The sequence below is a fragment of the Nelumbo lutea genome, chromosome 3 (genome assembly GCF_056320005.1).
Source record: "Nelumbo lutea isolate HS-2025 chromosome 3, American lotus-T2T, whole genome shotgun sequence".
Classification (NCBI taxonomy): Eukaryota; Viridiplantae; Streptophyta; class Magnoliopsida; order Proteales; family Nelumbonaceae; genus Nelumbo; species Nelumbo lutea.
Genome location: NC_142686.1, coordinates 1,864,113 through 1,886,112, shown reverse-complemented (window position 1 = coordinate 1,886,112; position 22,000 = coordinate 1,864,113). Strand labels below are relative to the sequence as shown.

The window sequence follows — 22,000 nt, the reverse complement described above, 5'->3', positions numbered from 1 at the left end:
TAACCCACAGAGATGAAGTAAATCACCATGAAGAAAAAAAAACAGAGCAATAGGGGTAAAGATAATAAGAATCACCTTGAAAGAAGCAACTTTGCAATTGCATTTCTGCCTCCAAGAATACAATGATGAAGTGGTGTCTGGCCTCTTGAATCTGGAGCATTTATGTTTGCCCCATACTGGAAGAGGAGCTCTATCATGCCTATGTCTGCAGTTTGACAAGCAAGGTGAAGCAAGGAACAACCATCAAAACACTCTTCTACATTCCTGTCCTGGCTTGCATCTACTGATTTCATAGAGCTCTCTGTAAAGTCCTTGTCCAAAGAATCCTCCTCTAAGCAGCTAGAGTTGCACTCAAGATTTGACTGCTCTTGCAACAACATTGTTTTTTCCTGAGTCAAAGATGTGCTAAAAGATGTTTGCCCATGCACAGCATTGACATCTGTCTCAGAGTTAACAATGTAATGATATACTGCTTTTTTGTCATTGGTACGGACACTGTCCCACATTTGCTGGGCCACTGAAAGGAGATCTAGATCATTTGTTGCCTTGCAAACAAAAAGCTTTTCTGCATACTGCAGATGTGAAAGGAAAACTTCAATTCAATGCTCCTGAGTAGCCAATCAAAGATAGAGAAACCTGACTAAGCAAACATTTCCAAACAAGCAACACATATAAGAGCAGCTAGCAAAGCGGATCTATTTGTTTGTTTATCCTGGGGCCTGGATCTTTGGGGTGTAGCTACCATTGCTACATTTCTAACCCCATAGTTGTCAAAGTAACTAAGTGATTCTAGGTGAAATGCAAACATGGAAGCAAAGAAAGAAATGGAAGGCAAGACGTCAGATGGCAACTTTCAGAATGCACTGCAGACCAAGAAAGGACTGGTTGGCCAGTCAAACCTTGTTTGATTTGGCTGAAATTTGGTGTGATGAGGCAAGAAAAAAAAAAGAAATGTGTATGTATTCTGTTTTGCATTCTTGTAGTAGGATCCCAAATTGTTGTTTTTGGGTAGCTTTGTTGATAGTTTGGGACCAGGGGTATTTTCGTCATTTTATAAGCCAGATTTTTGGTCAGGGGCAGTTGGGTGCATTTCTGTTGGGTTTTGGTCTCTTGGATCTTTTTATAACAAAAGTTATCTTTTAGGGGTTCATTTGAAGTTAGTTTTATTCTTAAGGAGTTGTTGGTGAGAGGGAAACATTCTGGGGGCTTATGTGTAAATATTTTAACTAGCTTGTCCAACAAGCCAGCGAGTCTTATAAAAGAGAAGGGGGCTGTTTCTGTAGTGCTCTTTTTGGTTCTCTCTCTTGTTTGAGCTGTAGCTCAGCCCCAGCTAGGATTTTCAAGCATTGGGAGCTTGGGTTTTGAGGAGTCTACCCATTTTGGCACCTTCCAATCCCTCCATCACTGCGTGTTCACATGGGAGGCCAGCTTGCTGCCATTGTTACTGTAGCGGAACTGTTTCAGGAGGAGTTTTACTTTAGGTTCAGGTCTGAAATCCCTAAAATTCCAACTTATTTTGTTGTTTTCAGCTTGGTATTTCTTGTGCTTATTGCTGTATACTTGAGGTACTACATGTAACTTGTCCTTTTGTCCACATTAAGTGGTATCAGAGGAAGTTCTTTCCTTGGCTTTATTTCAAAGTTCATCTCCTTCTTGTGTTTTCTATATTATCATGGCTGCAAGGGGTGGACGTGGTAGGGGTGGTAGAAGACCACAACATGTCACTGTAGAGGTTTTCCAAGAGGCTATAAGAGGAGTGCAAGAACAGATTGAACATCTTGCTCAACTTGTAGCTCAAAATGCTGCTAGATATGGTGACGTAGCGAATGATTTGGGGCTAAGAAGAAGAAGACAAGCTCTTAGAGTTGATGATCAACTCACTGACATTATTAGTGAAGAATCAAGTGAAGACATTGAGCAACCTGAAGGTGATCAGCATGGAAGGAATAACAACCAGCGGTGGGAAGACCGAATAGTGCAAGTTTTACAATCCAATCAAGGTCATGGTGTTCAACTTCATATTTCCGAGTTTGATGGTGAATTGGAACCTAAAGAGCTTCTAGACTGGTTGGACAGTATTGAAAATTATTTTGATTGGAAAGAAATGAATGAAGAAAGAAAAGTGAAGCTTGTGACAGCCAAGATGCATGGGACAGCCTTAGATTGGTGGAAAAATTACCAAAGGGACAGAGAAAGGATGGGGAAAAGAAAGGTTAGTTCTTGGGGAAGAATGAAAGGGAAGCTCGAAGCCCAATTTTTACCACTAGACTATGAGCAAACTCTTTACCAAAGGGTGCAGAATTTAAGGCAATGGGAAAAGAGTGTGAAGGAATACACAAAAGAGTTTAATAGATTAACTATTCAGAGTAATATGTCAGAAACTGAACAGCAAAAAGTTAGTAGATATATCAATGGTTTGAGGTTGCCAATACAAGATCAAGTCAACCTACATTGCCCGTATAAGGTAAAGGATGCATATCAGCTAGCTCTAAAGGTTGAAGCTCAACTAAGTCGAAGCTTAGGGCGGAGGCTAAGTGCTCTCCAAGGTAAATCTTCATCAATAGGTCGAAGTGTTGGGGCAAGTAGGGGTCGTGTGATCAACCAAACACGACCTACAGTCCAAGGGACTTCAAATGCAACAAAGAGCAGTTAAGGGCAGCCTACTATTAGATGTTTCGGGTGTATGGAGTTGGGACATCGTTCAAATGAATGTCCTAAGAGAAGGATTGAAGGGCAAACACATTTGGTTGATGAAGTCACTGATGAACAACAAGGTGATATGGGCCATGTTGAGGATGAGCAAGTGGCTGAAACTACTAAAGCTAATGCTTTAGAGGAAGAAAACTTGGATGGGGATATTGAGGGTGAAGCTCTGGTGATATGACACTCTATGGTTGCACCTCAAGAACCACTACCGGGGGACTGGTTGAGAAAGAATATCTTTAGAACACGTTGTACAGCGGGTGGGAAGTTGTGTAACCTGATTATTGACAGTGGGAGTAGTGAGAATCTTGTTTCTCAAGAGATGGTGGATAAATTACAGCTCAAGATTGTTCAACACCTCCGACCATATCGTATTCTGTGGTTCAACAAAGGAAATGAGGTAAGAGTTTCTTCTAAATGCCTAGTTAATTTTTCTATTGGTAATACATTTGAAGAATCGGTATGGTGTGATGTTGTCCCAATGGATGCATGCCATATTCTCTTGGGTCGCCCATGGCAATATGATCGCAAGACCATTCATTATGGGGACAAGAACATATACAACTTTGTGAAAGACAATAAGAAGATAACTCTTAAACCAATGCAACTTGATTCATTTCCAAAGAAGGAAACAAATCCAACCACTACTCTCTTCACCTCAAATAAATTGGCTCAAGAAGATGGGAATTTTGATGTTGTTTACGTGCTGGTTACAAAAGAAGTTAGCAAAGAAACATCTATTCCAGAGTTGGTGAAGAAGCTACTTCATGAGTATGCTGATGTGATGCCTGAAGAACTACCCAATGGCCTTCCTCCCCTAAGAGATGTACAACATCATATAGATTTAATGCCGGGAGCAGCATTGCCTAACCTACTCCACTATAGAATGAGGAGCTCCAAAGACAAGTAACAGAGTTGTTAAAGAAGGGGCTGATCCGTGAGAGCTTAAGCCCATGTGCTGTATTAGCTTTGCTCACACCAAAGAAAGATGGTAGTTGGCGTATGTGTGTTGACAGTCGTGCCATTAACAAGAAACTGACAAAGTGATTACTTTCAGTCACAGACAAATTTTAATTTTAATTTTAATGAAGAGCCCTACGGTTCAAAAACTGATTGTGCATTAAAGTTATGTAAATTACCAGAATTTAGTGTAAATAGAAAATCTATTATAACAACAATACTCAGTAATTAAATACTGATTATTAATAAGAATATAAGAAAATAATCATCATCATTACTAATTAAAAATAATATTAATCTTTAATTAAATAATTAAGTAAATATTACATTTTGATTAATCTTTAAATTTTTACAGTAAAGATTTTAATTATAATAATTATTATGATAATAAAATCATTAATTAAATACTTAATAATAACAGCAATAATTTATTAACTAAATATTACAATACAAATAATCTTTAAAAAATACAGAAATAATAATAAAAAGTTAGACATTTTTTGCTTAAACAAAATAAAAATTATCAAAAAATACTAGCACCGTACTTAGTACGGGGTCATTCTCTAGTTAGCCCTGAAAATAAAGACAAAATCCTACTCTCAGAAGTTCTGATTATCCCTTCTATCCTGTCATACCTAGGTTACCAAAGGAGCTCCCATCAAAATTCAATTTTACTTTGCTGACTTCTGGGGTTTTCCACTCCACTCTTATTCTTTCTTTCTCTCTTGAGGACCGTGCTACATTGCAAGGATCAAAATATTGCTACACAACCCTATACTCAGTATTTAGGGGATAGACGGGCCTTAAACCAACCCCTCTGAACCAGTTTGAAAGGGAAAAGAACTAAAAAAAAGGCGGCCTTCGATACAGGTTTTGAACCTTGCTACCTTGGTCCAAGCTCTTAAGATGTCAGTGACTGAGAAGAGTTCAGCCTGTGTGGAGTTTCCTAGCCCAATATGGCCTGAATAAACTCTATGGTTTGTTAAGGCTCTACCAATTCCTGAATTCCCTAGAACGCCAAGACTAAGCCCATCAAAGTTCACCTATACTCAATCAGTTGGTGGAGGGAACCAATCAATAGCTCCCTTATTTCTTCTAGTCATTCATGGTAAACAATGAGAATTTATCAAATATTTGAAACCAGTAAACCACTCTACAAATATGCTCAGTTAATGTTGCTGGAGTCTGCATTTTTGTTGGAGAAGATTCTTAAATAGTCCATAAAATAGATGCTCCCATGCATCTCCAAAGGATCTTGTCACTTTCCTTTGTGGACTGAAGGATGGACAAGAAAGGTTATCAGAAGGATGTTAATAGCCATGTTTTTACTTTCAGTCATATTCTCTAAACTATGGCCATGTAACATAATAAAGGATAATTTGGGGCTCCTTCATTTCTTCTACAAGTAGTTAAAGATTGAATAGGGCATAGATCATCATCATCATCATCATCTAATCCTTGTCCAAACTTTATAGGGTCAGCTACATGAATCCGGAGTAGAAAAGAACTTACAAAAAGGACCCTCAAAATTAGGCTTTCTAAACAGGGACAAGATTCAAATTATGGTTTCCCCCTACAGTTTCATTGTATAGTTCCTAACCTTAATCCCCTGACAATAAGTACAACTTTGTATATCTCCTTTGTTCTTTGTTTCAATGATTGAATAAAATAAACTAAATCATCCATAATAAGCCTATTCACCCAAACATTTCCACACTTCTAGCAAAATGCCATCTAAGAGCTATCCCTGTCTTCATCTTACTAAGGGTTTTCCTCTCTTCGTCTGCCTTCATCTTCCTGCATTGTTATCTATATATGTACAATATGAATTTAGGTAGGGCTTTTAGTCATATTCTCTAAACTATGGCACTGTAACAATCAAGGACAGTTTGGGATTCTTTCATGTTACTGCAGGGATATAGTAACTACATATTCAGTAGGAGCATAAGCTTGATTAATAAAATGGGCTAATTGTAAAAGAACATTTGTTGATATGCCTCAAAATTAGTCTGTTTAAATAGGACCAAGATTCAAATGATGGTTCCCCCCATGGTATCATTGTAAAGCTTATAATATTAATCCCACAATAAATAGTGATTTTCTTAATTTCTTCAATTTTTGATAGATAACTAGTAATTTACATGACCTTTGCAGAAAAAGGAATCAACTACTACATAAAGGATTAGAAAGACATGATGATGCACCAATAGCAACATAAATAAACAAATAACATATACCTAGCCCAATAACATCTGATAAAAAATGTAAAAAACAGGATATCAATTCTCACAATGTCATCCTGTGGAATTTTGATGTCCATCTGATTCAAGTCCATAATTTGTTCAAGGACCAAAACCCAATCTGAAATGCACAAAGAAATGTCTCTACATATTTCATGTATCCTTCCCAATACCCGAAATTATAGCAAAGGATGTAATTCTCCAAAAGATTGCAACACTTGGCACTAAACCCATCTCTAAGTCATTGCTGCATAGGAAGAATAGAAAATGGAAGCTGCCAATTAGCCATTATTTTGTTGGTTCCAAAAACATGTATTGTTTTTTGAAACAAAACCAACTTGTGTTTCCCTTTGGAAACAAAAACAGAGTTCAAGAACATATTTTTCTTTTTTGCTGATGTGGCAATTTCAAAAACAAATGAAAACAAAAACAGCCATGTTATAGAACATCCCCAAGCTTTCCAGTTCCACACCAATGATCTTCCCCAAACCTTACATTTTCACCATTTCCAACTTGCAACTTAATCACTTCATTCTTTATTAAATTCTTTGATCTTCACTCAGATTTTTACCTTTTCTTCTTCCTCATCCTTGCAAGGTTGTATAAATCTTTTTCACCCTTTTTTGTACCCACCTTCTTGTAAAATTCATCATAGGCCTTAAGCTTCAACTATCTATGGTAATTGCATTTTGAAATATTCATGTAAAATTCTTAAGACAATTATTGTTTTACCTTTCGATTCACAAGGAACCTCTTTAATATAACTTGTCTTCTACAGATTACAAGTTGTAGAAAACAAGTAGGTTAAACCAAATTTGAATTCCACCTTGCATATTCAATGGCATTTCTTGTTCTGCCATACCTGCCACTGTTTCTATTTTCACATAAAAACTTGGATAGTAGAATAGCATACACATGTTTGCATGTCTCCATGTGTGTGCATTTCCATGTTAACATGTTTCAACATGTGCTCCACCCAGAGTGCAACCGCTCCTACCAGTCATAGTTTATTCTTATCTCCGCTAAAAGGTAATGACCCCTTGAATACTATGTATACAAGAGGAAAGGAGAATTTCATTGCTTACTTCTAGCTGCCCTTGAACAAATCCAACCTGCTTAAACAAGAAAGGATCTGCTACGATTCCCAGATATTGGATATTGTCTCGAGCATGGAGGCAGAAACAGAAATACATCTATTTATTTCTTGAGGTCCAAGACAGGGATATAACATTATAAGTTTATATATCAAAAAATTAAAAGAACAGTACTAGTTTCACATTTAATATACTTATCCAGGCTCTTATGCCTAATTATTTAATCTACTATCATTTCTCAATGCATACATATATAACCAAATTTATATTTTATAGACATTTTCATCATGTATAGATTTTTTATAGAATCATTTGTTAAAATATACAATTTTAATATTTTAGAATGAGTATCCATGCAGCTTCCTATGTCATGTTGTCTACTACCATGTCTAACACTGGCATGCTGAACATGCATGGGTATCCAAGTATCATAGGGGACATAAGACTCTTTTACATACTAAAGCAACATATTTCTATCTTCATAACCTTTCAGCAGCTCATCAAACATAACCAATGAAGTTGTATTTCTTTTTTAAATAGTTATTAGCAGTATTCGATTATTATATTTTAATCAGTTAACTTAAACATGTGTTCACCAATATAGAAAATATTTTTTTTTTGTTGCTTTCACTGATACCACAAGTATAAACTACTATAATGATTTAAAACATCAGCAACAAGAAATGGGTACAAGACAATTCCTTAGCTTCAGTTGAAAACAAAATTAACATGTTAGGAGTACATTTTGTCAAGTGAACCATGGTGCATCATTTATAAACGATTGATAGAGAAAAGCTTTAAATTGAAATAGCTATGAGACCTGTAGCACTTATTAGACAAATACCTTTGCATGAATGAATTTCTCTTTTATTGAAATAGGGTCAACAGGGCTAGGCTTGTTCATAAGAAGCTGTTGGTGTCTAACGGATTTGGAGCAACTGCACCAATAGCAAATTTCAGCAGTATATAGTTAATTACTTACTATACACAAACTAAAGGAGGTTATTCAAATTCTACAACGAAGAAACCATATTTGCTTAGCTATTATTCAGATATGTATTCTATACCCTGTAGAGCACTCATCAGCTTGAAAGGAACTTCGTGATTGCAATAACTCCTCCCATATTGAGTTTGCAAATGTATTTCCCAGTGACTGAAACAAAGTTATAACAGAAGGCTCCCAGACTTTCACATCAAGTGTCAATGATCTTACCTGCAGCAAAGAGTTAACCATGAAAGAAACACAAATGAGCATGGGAAAGAATATGAATTGCAAACATACATAAAAGGTAAACCACTAAAGCAATGTAAATGAGCATAGAAAAAAGAGTGAAGTACATAAGTGCCCATATCTAATATACATAAATCAAGGCAAAGCCATCAGACAAGGGAGCTTCTCCATCAAATGCGTAGCTAGCCTTCCATTCATAAAAAAGAATAAATAAACTTTATTTAGAAAAATTTAAATTTTACGCAGAGCAGGTTGGGTCCTACTCTAGCTCTCTAATTGTGTACCTCATACAAGTTAGAAAGTTGGATCATATCCTTTAATAAAAAATCAAATCTAATTTTAGTTTCCTAACCCACATAAAAAACTCAGCGTAAAAGGCTTTGAGGAGATTGCATTGGTGTTGGTCCCATTCTTCTAGATAAAGTGAATTGTTCAAAATCTAATGAAAAACTAAGCCTGAATGTTTCAAGAATTGTTAGTGTCCTAACCAACAGCATCTGTAAGAAGAAATGATTTGTTGCAAGTTGAAGGGGCTAGAAGGATTAGGGTAGACCAAAAAGGACATGGATTGAAGTAGTAAAAACTGATTTAGGTTCCCATAGTTTAGCAATGGATATGCATTAAACAGAACAGAGTGGTGAAACAGGATTCGTGACTCCAACCCTATAGAATTGGAATATGGCTACGATGATGATACTTGTGCCTGAAGCCTAAAATTGCATCATGGAAAATTTCTTCTTCAGACACAGACAAAAAAGCATATAATAGTATTTTTTTGGTAAGTAATGAAAGTTTTATTAATATCAAAAGGGAGTTACAGTGACATCTTTCAAACTGAAGCGTGAGGTGCGGCCCCCATTACAAAAACAGAATTACATTTGAGCCACAAACGATTCAGACTTATGCACCCCCTGTTTTGCAAAAAAATCACCCAACCAATTTGCTGACCTCCATTTCCAATGAACAATAATTGTCATATCTCTAATTAGCTATTTAAATATTTTCATAAAATCCCTATACTTCCAAATCACTGTTTCTGGTTCCTTCAGCCACCCTAGTACCACCTTTGAGTCATCCTTAATTACCAATCTGTCAAAGCATATAATAGTATCAACAAAGCTAAAGTAGGAAACATAAACAAACTATAATAAGTTCTTATTGGACAATTACCAAAACCTTGAGTTAATGGTGAACATAATTCAGAAAAAACAACCAAGTATGTAAAACCAAATATGCAAATTGAAACAAAACCAGTTTATTGTACTTGACAGTAAGGCATGTGGCACCAAAAAAGTAACAAATGGTAATTTTTTAGAACTTACCTTAGATATATGTACACCAAGGTTACGATGAACACCGGAACACTCAATGCAGACAAGAATACCAAGATTTAAAGAAGCCCAATCTGGATCTGGGGCACCACAATCAGCACATTTATCATTCCCACATACTCTTCTTAGCACATCGATTGGCTTCTCAGTTTTCACACCAAGTCGTTGCTGCTGAGAACTTCTAGCAGTAACTAAGCTCCTCTCAGATGTGCATTCATCAATTGCTAAGTAATCAAAATCAGAGCTTTCTAACGAACTACTCTCACTGGTACCCATAGGACTAGAAGGTAGATACTGAAATATGATTGGAAATCAGAACTATGATGACAAACATAGGGAAACTAAAAATTATAAAAAAAAAAATCAACGACAATAATGCACAAATTCTTATTATTTACCTGCTCAGTTAACTGGGAACTCAGCAACGAAGCAATAACTCCTGTTATCTTTTCAACCCAGTCCATTTGATCCAGTGTACTCTCTGCCTATATTTACAAGAAAACATAAAATTTAACTGGAACCTTCCATTAAAAGATAATATAATTCCCCAATTTGTAATGCATCAAGGATTTGGTGGAAGCTTTATTTGACAGTGACTTGAAGCACTTAGTTATATATCCAATAAATAATCAAAAGAAACCAGAAGTACTTTACACCTTTGCTGACCTCTAAATTTGTACCTGCAAGGTATAGGTCTTTGTCGGAGAAATAATTCTGAAGCAGAATCTCAAATCTGATTGGTCTGCATCAACTTTTATTGTTGATGTCAACAGGTTCACAGTATGATGGGCCACAGGCTTCTCTTCATTTACACCTCCATGGTAATGGGAAGAAAGCCAACGACTAAGCAATCCAGAACCAAGTTCAGAGGAATTCCGCTGACTGGAGAGTTGATTGCCAGCTCCCTAAACAATATACCAGTCAACCTTAAAAGGCAGCAATAAATCTAAATGGGGGGGGGGAGGGGTGTTCCAGCTAATGGCTTACAGATGGTTTGGTCTTGCGATAGTAGTACAACATTCCACGGCTATCAAGAACGAAAAACCTTCTTTTCCAGTCACCCCTTAGGTTTGAGGAACGCTTTGAGAGATAACCTTGTCGAATTGTTTGAACCTATAACATCATGTATTCTTTTAGATATAGAAGAGAAGTTTTGAGATGGAGAAGATGCAAAGAAACCAAAATTTTCTGTTAACAAAGTAACTCAAATTTCATTAGAAAAAGAAGATACCTACCTATGATGCCCAGATACAGATACTGACATGGACATGGATACAGGAAAATGTGTCAACTCTCCATTTCCTAAGAATCAGGACACAGGGATAGGTAGAAGTACTTCAATGACCCATCAATCAATGACCAAAAAGAGGGGGAAGGGGGGAGGGGAGACCTTAGGTGACTTAGTTGAGCTATCTTGAGATCCAACTGGATTGGACAGGAAGAAATGATGCCCGTAATTTGGTCCAAAGATTCTCTATGCAGTAAATTTGCATATCAAATTTTTCTATACTCAACCAATAATAACTTCCACATTATATATTATAAAATTAAGTAAAAAAGAAACGGTAGAAGACCTTAGGTGACTTAGTTGAGCTATCTTAGGATCCAACTGGATTGGACAGGAAGATATGATGTTCCTGGTTTCGTCCAAAGATTTCTTATTGCAGTAAATTTACATATCATATTTTTATATACTCAACCAAGAAAAACTTACAAACTATATATTATAAAAATGTACAAAAGAAATGGGGGAAGAAATTTCCAACTGAAAACATTTACAAAAATGCCACCCTCACCCAAAATACTAACCCTGTAACCAAGCTACAAGCAAAAGTCAATCTATCATACCTAATTACCCATGAAAACCCCTCAGGGTCCAATCAGAAAGAAAGAAGTGATGCCAAAATAAATTCAGGCAAACAGCAACAGAATTCGTTAAAAAGAAACTGTTATCCTCTCCTTCAGATTCCAGTTGCAGATAACTTGTATTGATAGTGCTTTAAAAGGTTCAAGACTTTCTACCTTTCCATTAGCAGAAGATTGCATGACTGCCTCTATCATTTTGTGTGAACTTCGACCTATAGTTTGTATACCATCTCCGTTTTGTGAATTATGTGTGCCATTTGAAGACATTCGACTTTCCCTATCAATCTGCCTCTTGTATTCCTGCATTCTTTCTGTAAGAGCTGCCTGTTCATAGTTTGACCTTTCCCTTGACTGTTGCACATATGTCAAGACCTTCACAACAAGAAGAAGCCTGGAAGTCATTATTCCTGGAATAGAAGAGAAATAAAGGTATATCTATAGTTCACTTAGTCGTTTGAACATGGTTCACAATTTCAATATCGATGGATATTACATGATTAGGAGAAAGAAACAAATTTCAGGGATATTTCACTAAGATATTTGGATTGAAAAATCTAAAAAGTCAAGGAAACTTTCTAAAATCATGGAATTAGTTAATAAGCCTTCAAGGAATCAATAGAATAAGTACAATTGCACATAGAAGGCTAAAAACCATAGCAACCAACTATACAAATCAAATATATAAGATTAAAAGACTTAAATAGGTATCTTCCTCTCTATCTCCCTTTTAATCTTTTATCTATCTTATCTTTATCACGTATGCCATTTTCTTTCCATTTTGACTTCTGTTTTTTCGGTTACTATATGTTTTGATTAGATTGAGAATCTTCTTTTATAGTTGTTTGATTTATTTTTCTTTTGAATTATTCAAATTTAGTAAGTGAATGATAGCAAAATAGTAAACTAATAATTCAATCACTCAGTCGTCATTTGTTCTTTTAGGAACAGGTCTTTAAAAAACTATGATGATTTTAATAAAATATTGGAAATTTTCTAATAATATTCTAAACTTTGAAATCTTAAATGTAAACAATATATCAGAAATATTAAGAAAAAAAGATCCCTGGATAATTTAGTATCTCCCACTTGGAACAAAAAACAGGTGTTAGATGGTAAAAACCTCATGGTATAAGACTAAGAAAATTGCTGAGCCATGGAGTACAAGCAATCTTTACAGGAATAATGTTGCCCAAAGAAGCAATCATCCAGTACATGATTAGGAGAAAGAAACAAATTTCAGGGATATTTCACTAAGATATTTGGATTGAAAAATCTAAAAAGTCAAGGAAACTTTCTAAAATCATGGAATTAGTTAATAAGCCTTCAAGGAATCAATAGAATAAGTACAATTGCACATAGAAGGCTAAAAACCATAGCAACCAACTATACAAATCAAATATATAAGATTAAAAGACTTAAATAGGTATCTTCCTCTCTATCTCCCTTTTAATCTTTTATCTATCTTATCTTTATCACGTATGCCATTTTCTTTCCATTTTGACTTCTGTTTTTTCGGTTACTATATGTTTTGATTAGATTGAGAATCTTCTTTTATAGTTGTTTGATTTATTTTTCTTTTGAATTATTCAAATTTAGTAAGTGAATGATAGCAAAATAGTAAACTAATAATTCAATCACTCAGTCGTCATTTGTTCTTTTAGGAACAGGTCTTTAAAAAACTATGATGATTTTAATAAAATATTGGAAATTTTCTAATAATATTCTAAACTTTGAAATCTTAAATGTAAACAATATATCAGAAATATTAAGAAAAAAAGATCCCTGGATAATTTAGTATCTCCCACTTGGAACAAAAAACAGGTGTTAGATGGTAAAAACCTCATGGTATAAGACTAAGAAAATTGCTGAGCCATGGAGTACAAGCAATCTTTACAGGAATAATGTTGCCCAAAGAAGCAATCATCCAGCCCCATGCCTCACCCCTCCCCCCCCCCCCCCCCCCCCCCCCCGCCCCAATGCAGGAGCTGAAGAGGCAAAATTGGAATTTTATGTATTTCTGTATTTTTGGACAGTAGGGGTATTTTTGTCATTTTGCAATTTTTCTGTGGGGTCCATTGATAGGGTTTAATTTGTCTAGTTATAGTTTGTTTACGTTTAAAATTTCAGAGTCATTGCATAAGTAGGATTAGAGTTATTGAGTCTTCTTTGAATTGAAATAGGATATGACAGCTTAGTTTGAGTCCTACTAGGATTATTAAGTCTAACAGTTTGACTCCTAGGATTATTATGAGTTTAGAGTCTACAAATATGTATGGACGTTTTACACAAAGGCAATGAAATATAGAGTTTTCTTCAGCTTATGCTAACTATGGTGAGTGATTCCCATGCCCTAGAGTGATTCTAGGTACCCTGTGAGTGATTCCAGGTATTTTCTCTCTTCTTTCTCTCTCTCCCTATTTTCTCTCTTATTCCTCAAGACACCATTACAGCCATCGATAGCCATAAAACTCTGATCAAGAAGACCATTCGACATTCTCTAAGGACTAGAACTGAGCTGGTCCTACATCACCCCCCCCCCCCCCCCCAAAAAAAAAAAAGAAAATAACAGAAAAATGGATACTACATTATGTAAATGGTGATGTGTGTCCCATAGGATTGACAACACATGCCATAATCTCTCAGATGAAACTCTGTATGTCCAATTCTAAGATGGTAGCTCTCAGTTGCCTTAATTTGACCAACTTGCAAGAAGTGCCATCTGCTTTTATTTGTGCTTGAGGTGACGTTTGCATTTCATTTGACACTCCATATTTTAAAATAATAACTGTTGACAGGTGTATTATATGTACTGTATGCAGGTTTAGTGCCTGTAGGGGTATTTTTGTAATTTTGTAGTTCTCTTGTGTTGTACGGCCAGTATAGTATAAATACAAATGCTTCACTCGCATGAAGCAGTTCTTTTGAGGCCTTAAGTCTGCAGCCTCTTCTTTCTTCTTCTTTTTCTTCTTCTTCTGCTCAACATGGTATCAGAGTAGGACTGACTAGGCCTGGAAAACAACCAACTGAGGTCTCTCTTCACTGCTGCGTAGAAGCTATAGTCCTGATACTCGAAGACAAGGAAGAGGAAGCATTCTCTAATGCTGCGATTAGTCTTCACTGCCGAGTAGGGTTCTGCTACAAGAAAGCTGACTGTTCAACTTCCTAGCACAGAAAAGGGTTCTACTTCATGTTTTCTGGGGTTGCTCGGCTAAGAAGACTATAGAAAACCATCCCAGATGTACGAAGAAGGGTTCTGACCTGCAGAGAAGATTGGGTCTATGAGTGTACTGCCTATTCACAGTTCGGGTGACCTGGGTACTGAACTGAAGTTTCTCTGTTTATGGTTCTCTTCTTCCACTCTTTCGATGGACTGTTAATGTCCAAAAAAAATCTAAGTAGGGACTGTTCGGCTATTTTGTTTTCCCTCCTCCGACTGTGTGTTGCTCTATTCAGCTCTCTAAGGGACTGTTGTTGAACCCTAAACCCTAAGTGACTGTTCGGCTGCCCTGGAAAGTGGATATCAGCCGATTAGGTGTGTTGAACCACCACTTGTATTGCTGTATTGCTGTTCCTACCGATTAGGTGTGGATATCAGCACTTGTATTGCTGTTCCTAATGTGAAGCTGCATGAAAGTTGTAAAATTGTAGGTCATTTAGACCTGGTTACACTGCAAGTGCAGTGTTCGTATATTGTTCTATGGACTCCTACAAGGTGTAGGTCATACAAACTAGTACTGCAGCTGCAGTGTTTGTGTTTGGTTCTCTATGAAACAAAAAATCAGCAAGTGCCTAGTTGTGGACTGTAGCAGCTCTGTAAGGCAGTGTACCTTTGTTTTGAGTTCTTCTAAACCTAGAATCATGAATAAGGGAAGATTGTGGTGCACTAATTGTCAGAAGCCCCGACACACAAAAGATACTTGTTGGGATCTCCATGGGAAACCAAAGTGGGCTCAGGATTTACCAAAGAAACAGGGCTCAGATGTAATTAGAGGACCCGGACAACAAGGTACCAAGAAACACCACATGGTCAATATGGTTACTCGGGAGAATCAGCCCTCCACTTATACCATGACTCAAACACCACATGGCCAACATAGCTACTCTGGATCTGACCCAAGGGAGGATATTGTAAACTCCTTCCGTGACCACTTGGAGCTTTATGGTAGAGCCATTCGCCAGGTGGATGCTTCTCCCACCACCTCTTTTGCATCCACATCAGGTAATCCTGCCATTGCTTTCCATGCTGCTTCTCACAACCTTGACTCTCCATGGATCATCGATTTTGGAGCATCAAAACACATGACTGGTATGTCCTCTTACTTTCAAACTTATCACCCTCTTTCCGGAAGAGATAAAGTGAAACTAGCTGATGGATCATACACTTCCATAGCTGGTCAAGGAACTTTCTCTCTTCCCCTCGGCCTTACTCTTTCTAATGTTCTTCATGTTCCAAAATTCCCTATGAATTTGTTCTCAGTCAGTAGTGTTATAAATTCCTTAAACTGTTTTGTGACTTTTTTCCCTACCTCTTGTATGATCAGGATCTGGCCTCGGGGAGGACGATTGGTAGGGGACGTATGGTTGATGGACTTTACATGCTGGAGAATACGGCTGGCCTTCATGTTACAGAGCCTATGAGTTAGTTCAAAAAAAGTAAAATGTATTTGTGGCACTGTCGTCTGGGTCATTTGTCTTTTGAGACCTTGAAATTTGTTTTTCTAGAACTGTGTAAGTCAATGTCTGTTTCTAATCTTTCTTGTCAAATGTGTCAGTTAAGCAAGCATCGTAGAACTCAATTTCCTCAAAGAAAAAGTAAATCTGAGTTTCATTTTCACATTGTGCATTCTGATGTGTGGGGCCCTGTTACTTTACCTTCTGAGAGTGGCTACAAGCACTTCATTACCTTCATTGACGATTATTCCAGATACACTTGGGTATATCCATGCGAACCCGTGAGGAAGTACCAAAAATTATCCAAGATTTTCAGCGGATGGTCTTCACCCAATTTCAGACCGAGATTCAAATATTTCAATCAGACAATGCAAAAGAGTTTTTTCATAGTGACCTCACGGAGTTCTTTGCTTCACATGGCTCTCTTCATCGGAGCTCTTGTGCCGTACACCACAACAAAATGGTGTGGTTGAATGGAAGAACCGACATCTACTTGAAGTGGCACGGGGTTTACTACTCCACATGAATGTTCCCAAACGATTTTGGCTTGAGGCTGTCCTTTGTTCTACATACCTCATTAACCGAATGCCCTCTCGTTGGTTAGAGTACAAATCCCCACATCAACTTCTCTTTCCTAAGGCCACTCTTCTTTCTATCCCTCCTCGTGTTTTTGGTTGTCGGTGTTTTGTCCAAAACCTATCTCCCACCCGGGGGGAAATTGGACTCTCGTGCTATCCCGTGCATATTTCTTGGCTACTCATTCTCTCAGAAAGGGTATCGTTGCTTTGATCCTGTTTCTCGGAGATTCTATGTCTCCATGGATGTTACCTTCCTTGAAGACGAACCCTTCTTTCCTGTTTCTCCTCAAGGGGGATGTAGGCATGAGGAGAAATTGGTTCAGCTTCCTCCTCTTCCTAATCCTTCTCCTTCTCCCCCTCCTCTTCCTAATCCTTCTCCTTCTCCCACTTCTCTTCATGATCCTCCACCTTTCCGTGTTTTTTCTTGTCGTCATAAAGGCCAACCAAGTTCAAGAGCTGTGGGGAATCCAAAAGCTGTACCTCAAGTGCCATCAAACTCCTCGAGGGAAGATCACACTCTCTCAGGTAACTTGACTCCCAATGATGGTCATGGCCTCCCTATTGCTAATGATCTTGACCTTCCTATTGCCCACAGGAAAGGTGTTAGGTTGTGCACTACTAAACACCATATTTCCAACTTTGTTTCCTATGAGAACATCTCACCTTCATTTCGTGCCTTCCTTACCTCCATTGACAGTATTCCTATTCCCAAGAATGTGGCAGAAGCTCTCTCAGTACCAGAATGGACAAATGCCATGAAGGAAGAAATTGATGCTCTTCATAAGAATGGCACGTGGGATCTTGTTTATCGCCCTAAGGGGAAGGATCCAATTGGATGTAAATGGGTGTTCACTGTTAAGCATGGGCTGATGGAACTGTGGAGAGGTATAAAGCTTGTTTAGAGGCAAAGGGTTTTACTCAAGTACATGAAGTTGATTATGCAGAAACCTTTGCCCCTGTTGCCAAAATGAACTATGTAGAGAAACTGATGTGGGCCCCACAACTATGGGGCCACTCTGTCCGTAGGGTAGAATGTACCTAGTCTATTTGTTATGTTTTTCTGTTATTCAAGTTGTTATTTACTCTTCAGTTTTATATTGTTCAGTGTTATGATGTAAACACCAAGGGCAGATGTGTCCTTTCATGTAACTAGCATAACATATAAATATTAAGTTGAAGTGGCGACGGCATATTAATTAGAATCTGTCCTTCCTTTCAAACCTGTGTTCTACTGCTCTCTCACTAATCTTTCTCCTCTTTCTTCTTCACTTTCTCTTCTGTTCGAACCTGAAATTCCAAGACTGATAGCAGTCTTGATCATTTTCAAACTCTATTAGAGTATTTTACTCTCTTGCTGCCAATCTGAATTGGGATCTACATCAGCTCGACATCAAGAATGCCTTCTTGAATGGTGACCGTGAAGAGGAAGTTTATATGATTCAACCCCCCAGTTTTTTGGCTCAAGGAAGTGAACAGAAAGTGTGCAAGTAAAAGAAGTCTTTATATTGGGTGAAACAATCACCAAGAGCTTGGTTTAGCAGATTTCATACTGCAGTTCAGCAGAGCGGATACAAGCAATGTCAGTCAGATCACACACTGTATGTAAAAAGGGTAGAAGGTAAAATGGCTGCCCTAATAGTATATGTGGATGACATAATTGTTACTGGTGACTGGAAGGATGAGATTCAAAGTTTGAAGGGCTTCCTTGTTACTCAGTTCGAAGTGAAAGATCTAGAACCCGCCAAATACTTCCTTGGAATTGAGGTTGCCCGATCAAAAAAGGGTATCATCATCTCCCAAAGGAAATATGTCCAAGACTTGCTTAAGGACACTGGAAAGATTGGGGTTAAACCAACTGACTCTCCCATTGACCCCAACCATAAGTTAAGTGACAGCCAAGGCGAACCTCTTAAGGTTGTGAAGCAATTTCAGAGACTTGTAGGGAGATTGTTGTACCTCTCTATGACTCGTCTAGACATAGCATATGCTGTTGGTGTCCTCAGCCAGTTCATGCATGCACCTAGGTCCACTCATCTTGAAGCAGCGGAAAGAATACTGCCGTATCTTAAGAAGTTCCCGGGTGCTGGCTTATTATTCCAGAAACATGGACATTTGAGAGTTGAAATTTACACAGATGCGAACTGGGCTGGATCTCAAAGTGATAGAAGGTCTACTAGTGGTTACTGCACCTTTGTAGGAGGGAACCTTGTTACTTGGAGGAATAAAAAGCAAACCGTGGTAGCTAGATCTAGTGCTGAAGCTGAATACCGTGCAATGGCACACGGAGTAGCCGAAGGTATATGGATAAAGAATCTATTGGGAGAGTTGGGTTTTCCAGTAGACAAACCCATGTCTCTACTCTGTGACAACAAGACAGCTATAAGTATCGCTGCCAACCCGGTACTACATGATAGAACAAAGCACAACACTTTATCAGAAAGAAAATCATCACAGACGAAGTATGCACTCCATACATCAGCTCTGAAGACCAACTAGCAGACATCTTTACAAAAGGGCTAAACCATTCCAGACACCAAGGTCTCTGTGACAAGTTGGGCATGATTGATATCTATGCTCCAACTTGAGGGGGAGTGTTGACAGGTGTATTATATGTACTGTACGCAGGTTTAGTGCCTGTAGGGGTATTTTTGTAATTTTCTAGTCCTCTTGTGTTGTACAACCAATATAGTATAAATACAAATGCTTCACTCGCATGAAGCGGTTCTTTTGAGGCCTTAAGTCTGCAGCCTCTTCTTTCTTCTTCTTCTTCTTCTTCCTTCCTTTCTTCTTCTTCTTCTGCTCAACAATAACATTTATTATACATGCAGAAATCTAACAATGGCAGAACTTGGGAAACTATAATGAAATTCACTCTTTATGTTTGACCACTTGTATGAAGTTAATCTGCCAGATTAGCACGGAGTCATTTAATTCAGGATAAATGAAAAACTCAAGAAATTTGTTCAGTTCCCAAACAAAGAAAAGAAAATAAACTTCTATCAAACAACTGCCAGATAAAGTGGAGATATTGGCCAAAAGGAAGAGAGGGAAGACGTTTTTAAAGGCAGAATGAATGAAAGGAAAAGAAAGGGTGAGAGATTGTGGGGTATCAGAGACGACGGGTTCAAAAGTTTTTATGAGAGAAAAAGGAAGTACAGAACTTTTCCATTGGACAAAGATAAGGAGAAGGAAGTGGAACTTGAGGCCGATCTGTTAGAGGAGGAAGATGGAATTTTTTTTGGATGTTGGTAAGGAAACAAACTTCGAGACAGTGGATAATAAAGATGTGGAAATAAAACTTTGGGCTTATTTTTCTTGGAGGGGAGGAAATTGCAAGGAAGATGTTCAGGGGGATGGAAGAAGATGGTTGTAGGAAGTCAGAGTGGGGAAGAAGTCAACAGAATGTTGGATCAAGGGAGGTTCACACGTATGTTGGTGGGAAAAAAAGAAGGCTTGAAGAGTTCTCAGGTTGAAGTTGATGCTTGTGAAGATGTTGGGGTGTGGGAGGCAGTTCAAACTTTTGAGAAAAATGTGGTGATTGAATTAGAAAGATTTATTGACTGTTCTAAGGGGATAGAATTGAGTGAACAAATGCCTAATGCAGTATGCAGATTTAGAAACAGGAAGCAACTCAGAACCGTTCAAGTTTCAAGAGTTTTCAGTAGAATGAAGATGGGTTAATGGGGGTGGTCCTATCAAGAAAATTAAGAAAGCCAGGAAGCAGAAAATGCATTGTTACGATTAAGGTGGGATGACGGGTTTTTTGAAGGGCTTGGATTGAAGTTTGGTGTTTTTATTGTTTCGTAGAGATTAGGGTTGGGAGCAATCTTTGTCTCATGAGTGTCGGTCACTGGGCTTGCTTTTGAATGGGTTCCGTCTTTCAGCTTTTGTCTTTAGTCTGAAGGGTCTTTGGTTGCATTTGGGTCTGGTATGTTGGAGGCTGTTGCTGGTTCTGGCTTAGTTTGTTTAATGTTGGGAGATTTGGTTGGGTTTCGTTGTATTTTTTGGTGGGTTTGCTTAAAAAAAAAAAAAATTGCCAGCTAAAGTAACCAACCTGGTTTATATATGGTTCCATCTGATGCAGTAGCTCATAACCCTACATGAATATCCAAACCAAAAGGCTCAGCAGCAACACAATCAATATAGCAATGTGAAGGACAAAAAAATGGCACAAAATTATATACCTGTTTGAAGTAACGAAGATGAGCATCCATTGTCCCACTAACAGCCTCTAAAAATTCAAACCTCTTTTTTGCTTCAACATCAGAGAGAACAGTAACCTACACAAAGAAAGATAAAGTTGATGCAGCCATGTATCTGAACCTGCTAGCTTGTCAAGAAAGAGGAGCTCTTGACAGGGAAAGAAAATGGTTCAAGATATTCACCTACCAGATTAAAGCGAGCTTGCTCAAATGCAGACCTTGCATTATGAAGCTCCTGCAATACCTCTTAGCTAAATTAGAAGTCAGAGGATGAGGATCACACAATGAAGCAAAGATCACTTTACTCATCATAATGATATTTTCCACTCTCAGAAAACTGACATTAGCTAGTTAATGATGGGATACCTCCTCCAAGACAGTAGCAACATCTGTTTTTGTGCTTTTCCTCAATGAAAGAAACTTCTCACGAGCCTGTTTCAGTGCACAAGGAATAGAGTACTGCATTAACCAGATGCCACTTTCTTACATCATTAGTGATATAGCAGAATTGAGCATGATTGAAGGTTTTAAGTGGGAAGGGAAGGAAATGCCATTACTCATCTTCAGTTTGCAATGATACTCTTATTTTCCGTGATGCTTCAATGAATCAGGTGGTGAATTTTAGATCTATATTGAAGTGCTTTGAGAGTTTGTCTGGACAGAAGATTAACTTAAACAAGAGTGTGATGATTGGTGTAGGGAATATTTCTCAACCATGTTTTGAAGAGTGTGCTACATCTTTGGGTTGTTTGGTGGGGGAATTTCCATTCACATATTTGGGTTTGTCAATAGGTGCAAAGGCATCACTTCACCAATGTGGCAACCAGTTGGATAAATTGACCAAAAATTGGTAGGACTCAAAGGGACTCAAAGGGGGGGGGGGGGGAGGGTGAAGGAATATAACACTAATTAAAGGTGTTTTGACTAATTTGTCAGTGTATTATCTATCTCTGCTTAAAATTCCATCATCTGTGGCAAGCTCAATGAGAAGAGATGCAAAGGAATTTTCTTTGGGGCATTAAAGGGTTAGAAAAGAAATATCACTTAGTCTAGTTGGAGTGGGTTTGTAAGGATAAGAAGGATGGAGGATTGGGGATTAGGAGAGTGAAGCTATTCAATAAAAC

The 22,000-nt window shown here is 37.7% G+C and overlaps 1 protein-coding gene across 4 annotated transcripts in view; it reads right to left on the bottom strand.

The window, feature by feature from the left end:
• LOC148862331 (ADP-ribosylation factor GTPase-activating protein AGD3-like) overlaps positions 1–22,000 on the bottom strand; it is a 117,537-nt gene that overhangs the window by 2,227 nt on the left and 93,310 nt on the right. For all 4 annotated transcript variants that reach the window (XM_088978522.1, XM_088978523.1, XM_088978521.1 and 1 more), the window contains 12 exons: positions 21,243–21,308; positions 21,064–21,111; positions 20,859–20,954; positions 20,729–20,770; positions 11,582–11,797; positions 10,547–10,672; positions 10,240–10,464; positions 9,958–10,044; positions 9,551–9,853; positions 8,065–8,210; positions 7,842–7,935; positions 76–572 (listed from right to left, as the gene is read on the bottom strand). In XM_088978522.1, coding sequence (XP_088834648.1) covers positions 76–572; positions 7,842–7,935; positions 8,065–8,210; positions 9,551–9,853; positions 9,958–10,044; positions 10,240–10,464; positions 10,547–10,672; positions 11,582–11,797; positions 20,729–20,770; positions 20,859–20,954; positions 21,064–21,111; positions 21,243–21,308 — 1,946 coding nt within the window. The remainder of the gene's footprint in view (positions 1–75; positions 573–7,841; positions 7,936–8,064; positions 8,211–9,550; positions 9,854–9,957; positions 10,045–10,239; positions 10,465–10,546; positions 10,673–11,581; positions 11,798–20,728; positions 20,771–20,858; positions 20,955–21,063; positions 21,112–21,242; positions 21,309–22,000) is intronic.